General features: G+C 43.3%; 1 protein-coding gene across 1 annotated transcript; it reads right to left on the bottom strand.

The window, feature by feature from the left end:
- Nucleotides 1-2,212: 2,212 nt before the first annotated feature.
- Nucleotides 2,213-6,327, bottom strand: utp11 (UTP11 small subunit processome component). The gene is made up of 8 exons (XM_063199209.1): nucleotides 6,119-6,327; nucleotides 5,853-5,914; nucleotides 5,490-5,592; nucleotides 4,818-4,931; nucleotides 4,503-4,596; nucleotides 4,185-4,315; nucleotides 3,668-3,778; nucleotides 2,213-2,866 (listed from the first exon to the last, which is right to left on the bottom strand). The coding sequence occupies exons 1-8, from the start codon at nucleotides 6,176-6,178 to the stop codon at nucleotides 2,783-2,785; spliced, it is 759 nt and encodes a 252-aa protein (XP_063055279.1). The 5' UTR covers nucleotides 6,179-6,327; the 3' UTR covers nucleotides 2,213-2,782.
- Nucleotides 6,328-10,000: the final 3,673 nt, after the last annotated feature.

Genomic DNA, 10,000 nt, shown 5'->3' with positions numbered 1-10,000 from the left:
CTCTCTCCTCTATTCATCTATCCTTCAACCTTGTCTTCCTCTTCCTCTGTTCCCTCCCTTCCTCCCTGTCCATTTGTCGTCCACTCATCCCCTCATCTTTCTCCCCACTCCCCCCCCTCTCTCCCTCATTCTTTCTCTTCTGTCCCTCTCGCGATCCCTCGCTCTCTCCCTCCTCTGTTGCCGTGACATTTCTCTGGCCGTGGTGCGCCCCGCCCGAGTGTCCCGGGGGGGGCTGATGGATCTGCATGTGTGTGTGTGTGTGTGTGTGTGTGTGTGTGTGGTGTGTGTGTGTGTGATGGATGGGGCCTGTTTATGAAGCTGCCGCCAGCCGCACCATCAATCAAGCAGCGCTCACAGAGAGAGAGAGTGAGAGAGAGAGAGTGAGAGAGAGAGAGAGAGAGAGAGAGTGAGAAAGAAATAGAAAGAGAGATCCAAACACACACACACACACACATAGTCCCTCACTCTCTCTCTCTGTCTCTCTCGTAAACACAAACACACACAAGCTTTCTCTCTCTCTAATACACACAGTGTCTGTCACACGTTCTCAAATAAACACACACACACACACACTTTCACTATAAACCTGAAGTGTATCCCACCTACCCCAGTCCCACCCCTCCCCTCCCCTCCCTCTCCTTCATTCTCTCTTGCCCCCCCCCCCTTTTGACTGAAGGATAACATGTCATCCCTGTCAACAGCATAGCACTCGTAAACACGTGTACACACACTCATCTCAGATGCGCTCTCAGCACTAAACACACACTACACGACGTACACACTCTACCACACTATAAATACAAACACACACACACACAGACACACACACACACACTCGTTTAAGAAGCACTCACAATTCACTAAACACACACACAGTGTGCGTACACACACTCATTTTATGACACACTCCCAGCACTAAACAGACTAAATGGCTGTCACATCCATACCCCCCCCCCCCCCCCCAAACACACACACACACACACACACACACACACACACACACACACACACACACACACACACACACACACAGGAAGACAGCGGTGAAGACATTGCACCAGGGGAGGTGATAAAACGCCATGATGAGGATGTGTATTAGAATGTGTATTAGCTACATATGCATCCATTCAAATGAGAATTAATTTTAACAGCCACCCGCCACGCCATGACTGCGCAGGCAGGCGTACAGTAAGCCTACTGTGTTCATTCAACAGCGCGGCCTCGGAAATTACATCACGTCATTACAAGAGACATTACCCCAGCACTATGTCAATCTGAGCATGTCGCTGGATAAATGTGTCGTTTCCCCACATACCATCTGATGCCAGGGTGGATGATTAACTTCTGGTGAAGACGTGCACATTTACCTACAAGTCACATGGGAATATTATACTGTATGTAGCCTAGGCTATTTCAATACTGAGCATATACTGTACAAATCTAATGTAGTTAAAGGTAGAGTATGAAATTTCAGTTTGATTTATTTTACAAACGTATGACGCCAATTCACAAATTTGATCTTTTCTATTTTTTAAGCAATAACCACAGTTACTATTCCGTCCAAAGTACTGTACATTTTGTACAGCTAGCTGTCTAACTGGTCATTCATAATAGGGCGTGGAGAAGATCCACATACTCATGTACATGTTGTGTACATTTAAAAGTCATAATCAATAGGCTACTTAGAAATCGATGGTGATGTTAAACATTCACGAAAAACAAAACAACTTAAATGAACTACTAAAAAAAAAAAAAAATCACTCTACCTTCAAATCTCCAAGCACTAAAACACGAGGAATATGGCTTTCGGGTGTAACCTTAATGATCAGTGTTTGATTTATAAGAATAAGCCTGTCCTTGGACTCCACTGGAAGCATTCATATTACTGCCATTACGTTTAAGAGTCGTCTTTTAAAATTGTGAAAAAAATATTGCAATTATGAGGCACATTATAAAGTGCTCGTGACATTCAGTCACCAATCTTTTACATATAAATGATCATCCTTATGTTTGCATTATTATTTTAAACGTGTTCAGATTTTCACTGGACTTGTGTTTGAAGCACACACTACCAACAAGTACATCTAGGATGAAATATGCTACTGCCACCTAGTGGCAAAGGATGTGCATGCACCAGATGCGCAGACAGGCTTGATGTAATAGTCATATCATAACAACAACCATATCACACATTCAGAAGGGCACTTTACACTCAGTTTTTCCAAAAAGAAACGCCTTTATTTATTTTATAATTCTAGAGAATAGCTGGAAAATGTTAGCATAAATATACACAAATTGCAGTCTGGGGAGGGATATCATCTCCCTTGAGAGCTTGAAGTCCAAAACTTCACATCATCCCTCAATGTAAGTCCAACAGGGCCACAAAGGCCAAAGACAGTCTGTAGTTGTGTGTTTCTGGAGGTGGTAGATACAAGTCTCTGGCCAGGGCCATGAAAACTTCACATCCTGGATGCTGGTGCTTGGTCCCTAACCTGGAGGGCATTTCCCAACACCATAGTTGCCAATAAGCCACTGTACAGTAACAAAAAAGTGCAAGTGTTTACTCAATACTTACAGAGTACTCTGGGACAAAATACAATTTAGAAAGTATTAAAACTGACTCTAAAAAGTGTTGAATTAACACCGCATTTTCGTACTGTGCGGGCACTTGCATTGCAAGCAACAACCAAATAGTTAATATTGTGGCTATGATTTTGGGAAAGACTCCCGAGTCCTGAAGGGTCAGCTCCTGGATCCTGGTGTCAGAGATTCCTGGAGAAACTCAGCGTTTCCTCTTGGCCTCGAATTTGTAGACGGCGGCAGAACCGGTCGTCTCGTTCTTCACCTTCACCTTCCTGTTTTTGTCCTGTGCAGAGAGGAGTGGCGGAGAGATAGAATGGTTCAGTAGAGAAGCTTTCAGAATCGTCATCATCAGTAGCAGCAGTAGCAGGAACACCACCAAAATCAGCACTAGAAAACATGCTCAAGTACCAAAGAGGGCACTCATCAGAAACATTCTGTTGGATTTAAGCCGGGCATACACTGTGCGATATTTTCACTCGTGGGTCTTAAGCTTCTGCTCACACTGCACGATGGAATTTCACTGTTTAAAAGTTCACAACTCACGACTCACGTCCTCACACTACACGAGCCGACAGTCGGATGCGAGCGAAATGCTTCCACCTTACGACGCGACAGGCATGTTTCCCCAGTCTGCAGAGGAGGGAACATGCGCACCTGAGGTGGAGATGAGGTCGCACTCAACAGCGAATCGCACGGCCCTATTCATTTGTGCATGTGAAGTGTCAAATTGGGTCGTACCACTGCTTTAACTGTGCGATTTACGCACGAGCCACGACCAGAATTTCAAACCGTTTTGATTTTCTTGCGACCCTGCGATTGCACGATCGTGAGGCGAAATCGCTTGTCGTTACCCCATGTACACTGCACGATGCAAGACTCACGATTGACCTGCGATTGAGCAAGAAATCGGCCCGACTCTCAAAAAGTCGTGCGAGTGCCAAATCGGGGCAAAATCGGGGCAAAAGTCGCACAGTGTAAGCTAAGCTTTAGTCAGCAGTTAGATATACAAGCAGCTTTTGATGTTCTGTTAAAAAAATCTTGACAACATTTGAAATCTGTATAGAGATCCAGCATGTATCCTTACCTGCAGGTCTTTGCGTGTCTGTATTTTCTCGGTGATGACAAACATCTTCTTCTCTCTCTCGATACGCTGGGAGAGCAGCTCATACTGACCCTTCCTCTGCTTGGCCAGTTTCTAATGCAGGTGAACACAGACATGGAAGCAGGAGGTTAGCTGTCTTGCTGAAGTGCACCATAGCGATGGAAAACGTGCAGGAGACTAACACGTCTTCTACTGGAGACGATTGGGTAAGAGAGAGGCCGTTCTGAAGGAGTTTCTGCCGTAGTCAATAGGGCAGAAGGTTCTATGAGCTGCCATGCCCCTTTAGGAGACTGGCGGGGTTCAGAATGACAGGAGTAAGCTTATAGTAGGGAAAATGTAAAAAGTCAAGTCCATTTACGAGAACAGACTTGAACCCACTTTGTTGTACAGCCCACTTTGTTGCATTGAAAAACACACAAAGCAATTAATCTTAGTTACGGTTTTAATATCTTTGCTTTGCTACACTAGTGTGTGTGTGTGTGTGTGTGTGTCTATTCACCCGCAGGCTTCTGGGGTCCACTGCTCCCACTACACTCCTCTTCTCCAGAGTCTCCACAGTCGGCCGATTAAACGTCCTGTTGACCAGCTCAGGCACCGTATTCAGGTGAGACGCCAAGTCAAACTGATTCACTGGAGGAGAGAGGGGTGGGGAGAGATGCGTGAGAACAGTACATCACTGAATGACCTTTATCAACACTGTAATGATGACATTTCAACATAGTAACATCAATGAGGTATATGCATATGCCAATATATTCAAGAACAATTAAATATAAGTTTGTCAGCTCCAGCAAAGTTACTACAAATAAATATTTACCTTCTTTCTTAGTGTCAACAAAGAACATGTGTTGGTTTTTCTGCTTCCCCTCTGCATCCAGCAGATGGAGCTCTGCCTTTAACCTCTCAATTTTCTGCAGAAAGAAGAAATAAGGAGGAATGAAATTAGAATGAGAGTAGACAACAATTCTGATATTTAACCCTGAACCACAGACAAGACACTAAAAAAACAAATAAACGAAAACAGATACACAGACACACACTGTACACAGATGTGGTTGCACGTACACACACAGATGCAGATGCACATGCACACGCGCACGCACACACACACACACACACACACACAGCTCACCTTAGCTTCAGAGACTCTCTTCATCTCCACATATTTAATATCTTGTGACCTCATGACCTTCTTCTGTTCTTCGGTCATCTCCTCCTCTGTGGACTTCTCCACATGCAAACCATCCTGTCACAGCAACACAAAGTCTTCATCCATCCACGCCACTTAGCCTTGTGTGAATACACACTAATACAATAACCTTGTACTTAATATTGTAAACTTGAGAAGTACTGTACGTGCCATTATAACTATATGGGTCAATGATGCCTTTTTGGACGTCGGGGTGGTGCAGCCACAGCTAATGCCGATACATTAATTAGTCATTGCTATTGTAACATACCTCTCAGATCCACTAAAACCATCCAAAACAAAAAAAGCAATTAATCCTCCATACAACACTAGCGTTAGCTGTGGTTGCACCACCCTGACGTGTGCTTCTACGAAAACTTAATTGACAATAAGTATAAGTAGGTTGCATGTTACCTTTGCCTGATGTGGAAGTGGAAAGCTCATTTTAGCTTAGGTGCTTATATTGGGTTTGGCCATAGGAAGCACAGGAGGGTAAACATTGTTATGTCTTACTCTAAAGTTTTGTTGTGATTTGTTCAGTTGGCAAATATGATGAACACATTTCCCATCATCGAGCAATAAACATCTTACAAGTCCAACTGCAGCAACACTCACCTTCAGCTGCGTGTTGACCATCTTGAAGTAGAACTCATCTGGGTTCTTGTCCAGTGCCTTCTTTCGCAAGGCATTGAGGGTGTTCTGCTTCTTATGGTAGTCACTGTGTAGAATAAGGATACACGTCAGTAGGCTTACAACTTGAGACAATAACTTGTAATTAACAACAGGCAGATGGATGTGTACTGCAGAAGTAAGAGAAAAGTAAGGTATTCTTTAGTAGCAGGGAAATGTCATGGATGATGTAACTATTCAATAGCATACACTAGTGTTTCACACTTTACATCACGGGTTTACTTCTACTTCTACCCTGGTGGGTGCAGTAACTGTTCATCAGGATGTGTTTAGGTTGCTGGAACATACTCTGCTCGAAGCTTGTAGTCCTTCTTCTTCTCCAAAAGTCCCAAATGTTTCCTAAAGCCCAGCTGTTGAAAGAAAACACGACAAAGTTTGCACACAGCTCATACTAAAAGTACTGGAACTACGAAGGCATTTTCATTTATGCATCGTGAAACACACAGTATCCTTGAAAGCTAACGTAGCTCATGTTTATGTTCACTAGCTAAACATTTCATTAGCATCATCTGTTTCTTCGCTACGTGTGGCCTGTGTGGCAAAAGATATCTCACCTGAGATCTCTCTTTGTGATCCCGTTGTTTGGATTTCAGAGCTTTTCTAAACGAAGACATTGTGTTAGCCTGGGAAACTCCTCACTTGACAGTACAGCAACTCCGAAAACCTCTCGACTCGAATTCAGATCATAACCACACTACAGTGCTTCACGTGGGTCAACTCAGCTGTGACGCTGGTAAATGTATCTTGAATTTGAGCATAGCAGATTCGCGACGGCAACTTCACGTTGTTTGTTTCCTTGGTGCGACACTGTTTGGTTTCTCGCATAAAAAAGAGAGAAAATGAAAAAGATGGGGAAATGATGATGAAAAGAATAATAATAATAACAAAAACAGTGAAACCTGCTTATTTATTAGGTGTGCAAACTGAGAAAAAATCAGATCGTTACATTCCTTCATCGGGAAACCTGTGCTGCCATTTTATAACCAGCAGAGGGCAGTGTCACATATTAGAAAAGCATATTTGCTCTAGTGTAGGTTTTTAATAAAACACAACAGACTTGACTTGACCTGTGAATCTCATAGGCCCAAATCCTGTTTTTATGTATGTCGGCAGAAGGTTGACCTTTTAGAATTTGGGGGGGCAGAGGGGGTTACATTTACAGCTCCAAATTTAAAACATTTTTCTGCATGCCAGACTACTGGGGAACTAACAATTAACGTGTGTGTGTGTGTGTGTGTGTGTGTGTGTGTGTGTGTGTGTGTGTGTGTGTGTGTGTGTGTGTGTGTGTGTGTGTGTGTGTGTGTGTGTGTGTGTGTGTGTGTGTGTGTGTGCGCGTACGTGCGTACGTACGTACGTGCGTGTTTGTGTGTGTGTCAGGGATGGAAATAAGCACCCGTCCACCTGCCAATGACGGGTGTATTTGGCCTTTGGCGGGTGAAATTCTTCTACAGGCACCTGGGTTATTGCTGAATTATACACAGCATCCAACATCAAAGGTTTATGCAAATTGGTAATGAAAAGAGTTATTGATATCACAATAGAATTTATGACCTCTGAAACTAAAGTATTGATCAGAAAATGATCTTACTTGGCATTACAATGTTTGGAACGGTTGAATATGAACTGGTGAAAATGGTGACTGGAAAAAATTGTGACTGGTAGATTTTAGAATCTACCTGCCATGGTGACTAGTGTTTTTTTTTTAAGTTCCACCCCTGGTGTGTGTGTGTGTGTGTGTGTGTGTGTGTGTGTGTGTGTGTGTGTGTGTGTGTGTGTGTGTGTGTGTGTGTGTGTGTGTGTGTGTGTGTGTGTGTGTGTGTGTGTGTCAGGGCTTGACACTGGCACCTGCCAACCAGCCAAATGCTGGTAAAACTTGGCTGTGGCTAGTAATACTTTTAGTGTCACTAGCCAATTTGGCTGCCAGCTTAGTCCTAGGTATGACATGCGCATCATAGCCTATATTCTGTTGTTTTCCCCTTGTGTATCAATTGTTTTATTTCAGTTCAAGAAAAAACTCAGGAACTCAGTTTCTATTTGCTTGATATTCTTCCTAGTAGAAAGCTATACAATCATCCTGCTTTAGCACCTCATCTATTGAGGTTCAACGTACACTATGACAAAGACAAAAAAAACAATATAAAATATAATTTTATAATATAAAAAGTGTGTATGCCTGTCTGTCTGTCTGTGCCTGTGTGTGTATGCTTACTTGCATGTGTTAGTGTCAGTGTGGACATACTTACTTTCACATTCATCTTGCTGAGATAAAGATCTCTGTCTAGAATGGCCTCCAGACCGGCTGTCCTACAGATCGGCTATTACACTGACAAACATCTCTGATGCTTCCCCTCGTGACTAACACCATGCTGTATCTTAAAGGCTTTTACTCTTTGCATACCAGGCCATACAGACAAAGTCCTGTGTATGTCAAAATGGGGATTTAGGCCGGTCCCGAGAGGCATCGTCCTGTGTATATCAATAGACTACAGATTACCCCGGCCACAGAGGCAAGACCCTGTGTTTACAACAGACCATAGGTTTAAGCCAGGCCAAAGATAAATGGCTTTCTAAGTTGAGATCTCTGTCTAGAATGGCTTCCAGACCCCACCGTCCTGAAGCATACAGTACTGTATATGTAGGCTGAACATCTGAGGTGTGGCACCAAAATGTATCTTGGGAGGGTTAAAATAATTTGTTAAGAGCAATCACACGACGTAAAATGCACTGGCCGGTGTAAAATGGAGGTATGACCTGAGGAGGCGACACCATGGTGGATGAAAAAGGGACTCCGTTGTGACTCCGTTGTGACTCCGGTGCGCATTGGAGATGCCGCGATGGATGGAAATATGAATTGCATTATATGGGTGCGAGCGGCTGCAAGTCCTGGCTCTGCCTTAAGTGCACAAGTGCGCCGTTGAGACTCGGAAAGTGCCTCCGAAGTGCGTCCATGCCGTACTACACACTTATGATTGGTCTTGTTCTGTGCCGTCTTTAGGTTTAACACAGGACACAGAGACAAGGTTCAGTATCAGTAGGCTACAGGTAAATCCCCCCAAGTCACAGAAAAATGTGGTGGTTTAAACATGACCCAGTGTATATAGCCGAAGGGTAGACCAGGCCATAGAAACAAGGGCCTGCATATCAGTAGTCTACAGGTAAACCCTAGACCAGAGAAACAAGGCCCGGAGTATATCAGTATGGGTTTAGCCCAGGCCACTGTGGAATGGCTTTGTGTCTCTCAGCGCTCTCTGTCTAGACAGTCTTCAAGACCCAGCTGTCCTGAGGCCATTAGGCTGACAAACATCCCAGATGATTACTGTTGCGGCTGACATCACAGTGTTTCCTGGCCATACTGTAGATACAAGACCCTATGTATACTCTATCAACACAGGTTTAGACCAGGAGCGTGTTCCATTCTCCACACTGTGCACTGTGTACTGTGATACAGTGCACTTTCCACCCTCAACTTAACGGCTAAATTTGAGGGTGAAGTGCAGGTCCAATTCACGTTCTGTCTGATACACTTCACGGAAATGACGGTTGTCGCGTGTCATCAGAGTTTACCAACCGCCAATATACAATTCATCACGGAAGACACTGTTCCTTATGTTGACAATTTTTGTAAGTTACCCCTTTCTCTTATACACATGGCTATTGTCTTAAGAATCAAAACTATGCTGTCATCACAGAGATTCGGCAGTTTGTCCGATCTGACACTCAACCAGAGAGGAAACTACGTAACAAACATGGCGGCCGTTGAGTGCGAAAAGTGTACATAACTCCACACTTCAAAAAACGGCCAGTTTGAGGGCGTTATCCGGGTAGTTTACAGTACACTTCACCGCTGCGATTAGAAAAGGAACCGCCCTACGTACCCAAACACAGTGCGGGAAGGGCGGAAAGTACGAACATTGGAACAGCCTCTAGGCAACCAAATCAAGACTCTGTGTTTATCAGTACGGGTTTCCATTGGTTATAGCCAAAGCAGCAAGAGACATGATCCTGTGTACCATCCCAGGTGAAAAAGTGGTTCAATTTAGTACAATAAAAGCACAACTGAAGTGTACTTAGCATGTTAAAAGCGCACTCACACTTTTTGTGCTAAGAAAAAGTATGTTTACAATATGCTTATTTAAAGTGTACTTAAAATTAGATGTAATTAAGTTGCTCTCAAAGAAAGTACACTTTACGAACCATACATAAAGTGCACTTAGAAGATGTTTGGCTAAAGTGTATTTAGAGGAATATACTAATAGTGTTCTAATAGTGAACTTACTAAAAGTGTATTTTTTAATAACATATTGCAATTGCACTTTTTTTAAGTGCACTTTGATTATACTTCACCCAAGTGACTTCGAAGTGTGATTTTCTATAGTGCGCTTTAAAGTAAATCACTTTAACATATTGGAAGTATACTTTTTCTAAGTGCACCATGA

The sequence above is a fragment of the Engraulis encrasicolus genome, chromosome 5 (assembly GCF_034702125.1).
Source record: "Engraulis encrasicolus isolate BLACKSEA-1 chromosome 5, IST_EnEncr_1.0, whole genome shotgun sequence".
NCBI lineage: Eukaryota > Metazoa > Chordata > Actinopteri > Clupeiformes > Engraulidae > Engraulis > Engraulis encrasicolus.
Note: the sequence above shows the minus strand (reverse complement) of the source record. Positions and strands in the feature narration are given on the sequence as shown.

Excerpts from the sequence above, each read along its gene's own strand:
- utp11 (XM_063199209.1), bottom strand. The coding sequence starts at position 6,178 with ATGTCTTCGTTTAGAAAAGCTCTGAAATCCAAACAACGGGATCACAAA. Across the intron at positions 4,316-4,502 it reads TGTTGACACTAAGAAAGAAG|TGAATCAGTTTGACTTGGCG; the intron begins GTAAATATTTAT and ends TCTCTCCTCCAG. Across the intron at positions 2,867-3,667 it reads AGACACGCAAAGACCTGCAG|GACAAAAACAGGAAGGTGAA; the intron begins GTAAGGATACAT and ends CTCTCTGCACAG.